At 39.9% G+C, this 2,580-nt stretch overlaps 1 protein-coding gene across 1 annotated transcript in view; it reads right to left on the reverse strand.

The window, feature by feature from the left end:
- LOC103726195 (deoxynucleoside triphosphate triphosphohydrolase SAMHD1-like) overlaps positions 1 to 2,580 on the reverse strand; it is a gene marked incomplete at its 3' end in the record, with an annotated part of 22,552 nt that overhangs the window by 14,021 nt on the left and 5,951 nt on the right. The window contains 1 exon segment of the mRNA XM_017795722.1: positions 2,142 to 2,242. Within this exon segment, the coding sequence (XP_017651211.1) occupies positions 2,142 to 2,242 (101 nt within the window).

Consider the following 2,580-nt stretch of genomic DNA (forward strand, 5'->3'; position numbering starts at 1 on the left):
GTTTTCATTCTCACCAAACTAAAATCTATTCCATGTTCTAATTTTGTGACAGATTCCTTTATTTTTTTAAGTTTTTTGAGAGGTGTTAGGGAGTGTGTAGGGCTTTACACATGCTAAGCACATGGTCTTCCACTGAGTTACATGTCAGTCCCAGCATCTTATACTCCAGCAAGTAGACAGGAGTATGCTTCTCATTTGTAACAGAGCATAACACTACCATTCTTTACTTAGAGGACTATCATCTAATAGGGATCCAGTGGAGCTGAAATCCAGTTTTGTTACTTAATGACTGTTCTCCTCCTATGTGCCTTAATTTGCTCACTTGTTAGAGTGCCATAGTAAAGTATGGTTTGTTCCCACAAAACTCATGTCAAAATCAAGTTCCTAAAGTGATGGTGGTGTGACTTTTAAGAGGTGATTAGGTCATAGGGGTTCCACTCTCATGGGGTTAATCTAGATCCTATGAGAGTGTCTGCCTAGGGGAGAGCAAGCTATTTAAAGGCAGCTTGGGTCTTCACCTTCCTCTCTTTAGCACCTTCCCACCTGCCCTTCTGGTTTTTACCATGCATGGAACAGAAATAGAGCAGATACCCCTACCATCTTGGACTTCCTCCAGAACTGTGAACTAAATAAATCTCCTTTCTAAATCCTCAGGCTCAGGTATTTTGTTATAGCAACAGAACACAGACCAAGACAAATGGAATGATAATAGTACCTATCTCACAGGTAATAAGGATTGAGTTGATCCATCTAAAGCACTTAAAGCTTATCCAGCGTAAGACTCAATAGGTGTTGGACTTATTTTATTATTGTTGTTATTATTTAACAATGCAGAAGAAGTGAAAAGAGTCTTAAGATAATGAACAAATGCTAAGCATTATGAAGAGTTTGAAAGACTGGAGAGATAGCTCAGCTGCTGAGTGCAATTAAAGATCAACAAGGAAATTGTACCTTAAATACCAGTATTTCATTTCTTTTTCTTTTTTTGTGTGTGTGTGTCTTTTTTTGAGACAGGGTCTCCTTGTAGCCCCAGCTGTCCTGAAACTCATATGTAGACCAGGCTAGCCTCACAAAGATCCGCCTGCCTCTGCCTCCCAAGTGCTGGGATTAAAGACATGCGCCACCACACCCGGCTTACATTTCTTTTTCTTTTTTTGAACCCAGGCTTTGGATCTACCAGTCTGCAATAGGATAAAGAATGTATTACAGGATACAAAGGACAAATAACTGTGGGAAAATCCCTGGAAGAATGAGAGGGGAGATGTAGACTGAAGGACTTGAGAGATGCTACGTAAACACTTGACATTGGATTCTGATTTGTATAAGCTAACAGTAAAAAGATATTCATGAAACACCCAGGGATTTCTGAATACTGACCATCTAATAATACCTTAGTTGGGCATGATGGCATACATCTTTAATTCCAGCACTCAGGAAGCAGAGGCAGGTGGATCTCTGTGAGTTCTAGGCCAGCCTATTCTACACAGTGAGTTCTATGCTAGCCAAGGCTACACAGTGAGACCCTGTCTCAAAACAACAACAACAAACCCAGACAAAAACAGAAGCAAAAAAATCCCCATCCAAGCAATAAACAACAAAGCCAAACCAAAACAACAACACACATACACCCAAACTTAAAACAATTGCAAAATACTTTTAGTTTTAATGGTGATCGACACAGAAACATTTCTGGATGAGATGTTCTGTTGCCCAAGATTTACTTTAAAATAATGGAAGAGGTGGAATAAGTGAAGTATGCCTGGTCGTATGCTGACATTCACTGCAACATGAGGCATAAGTACCTGGAAGAGCCTCACATTATTCTAATTTATTAATAAAATCCTTCAAGGATCTTAAGAACAGAGAGAAAACAGAGAAGAGAACAGAAAGAAAAGGGGAAGTTCTTTTCCTTCTTCAATGTGAGACTGTCTTGTACCTCGCTTCACCTTCAGAGTTACCCAGAAGCCCAGCAGAGTGACTGCTAGAGCTGGAAGAAGGGAGGACGGAAGCCCAGGGCTGAAAAGGAAGGTTGTTTCATCTCTACCTTGGTGGCCACAAGGCCAGTTGGACTTTGGTGTCCAACTTCTGATACTAAATTTATACAAGATTTTAGCAACTTTTCTGAAATGCTCAATGCATACCTGGCAAAATAATCCCATTTGTCCACATCAATGCCATTTCTTTTATTAGCCACTATCTCATACAGGAAGCTTTTCTCTCTAGGACGTCCTTTATACGGCCACTGGAAAACAACAAACCTCATTGTAAGCTCTAGGATAGACACCAAACCTATTTACAAGCAAAGCAACTGTATTAATCTGCAAATTACAAATAAGATACTTAACTGGGAAAAGAGGTAAGCTTCAAGGCTCCAATCTTTCTTCTACTTGATTCTGACACATGTAGAAAGGGTACATGCTATCTTACTAATACTAATCTTTCAGCTGGCGATGTAGCTCAGTGGCAGAGTACATGTTTAACAGTGTGAGGCCTGGACTTCATCTCCAGCACCACAAAAATAAGTGAATAAACAAAGAAGATATAAAGGGCTGGTGAGAAGGCTCAGCAGATAAAGGTATT

This window comes from Nannospalax galili, unplaced genomic scaffold (genome assembly GCF_000622305.1).
Source record: "Nannospalax galili isolate Female #2095 unplaced genomic scaffold, S.galili_v1.0 scaffold2749, whole genome shotgun sequence".
Taxonomy (NCBI): domain Eukaryota; kingdom Metazoa; phylum Chordata; class Mammalia; order Rodentia; family Spalacidae; genus Nannospalax; species Nannospalax galili.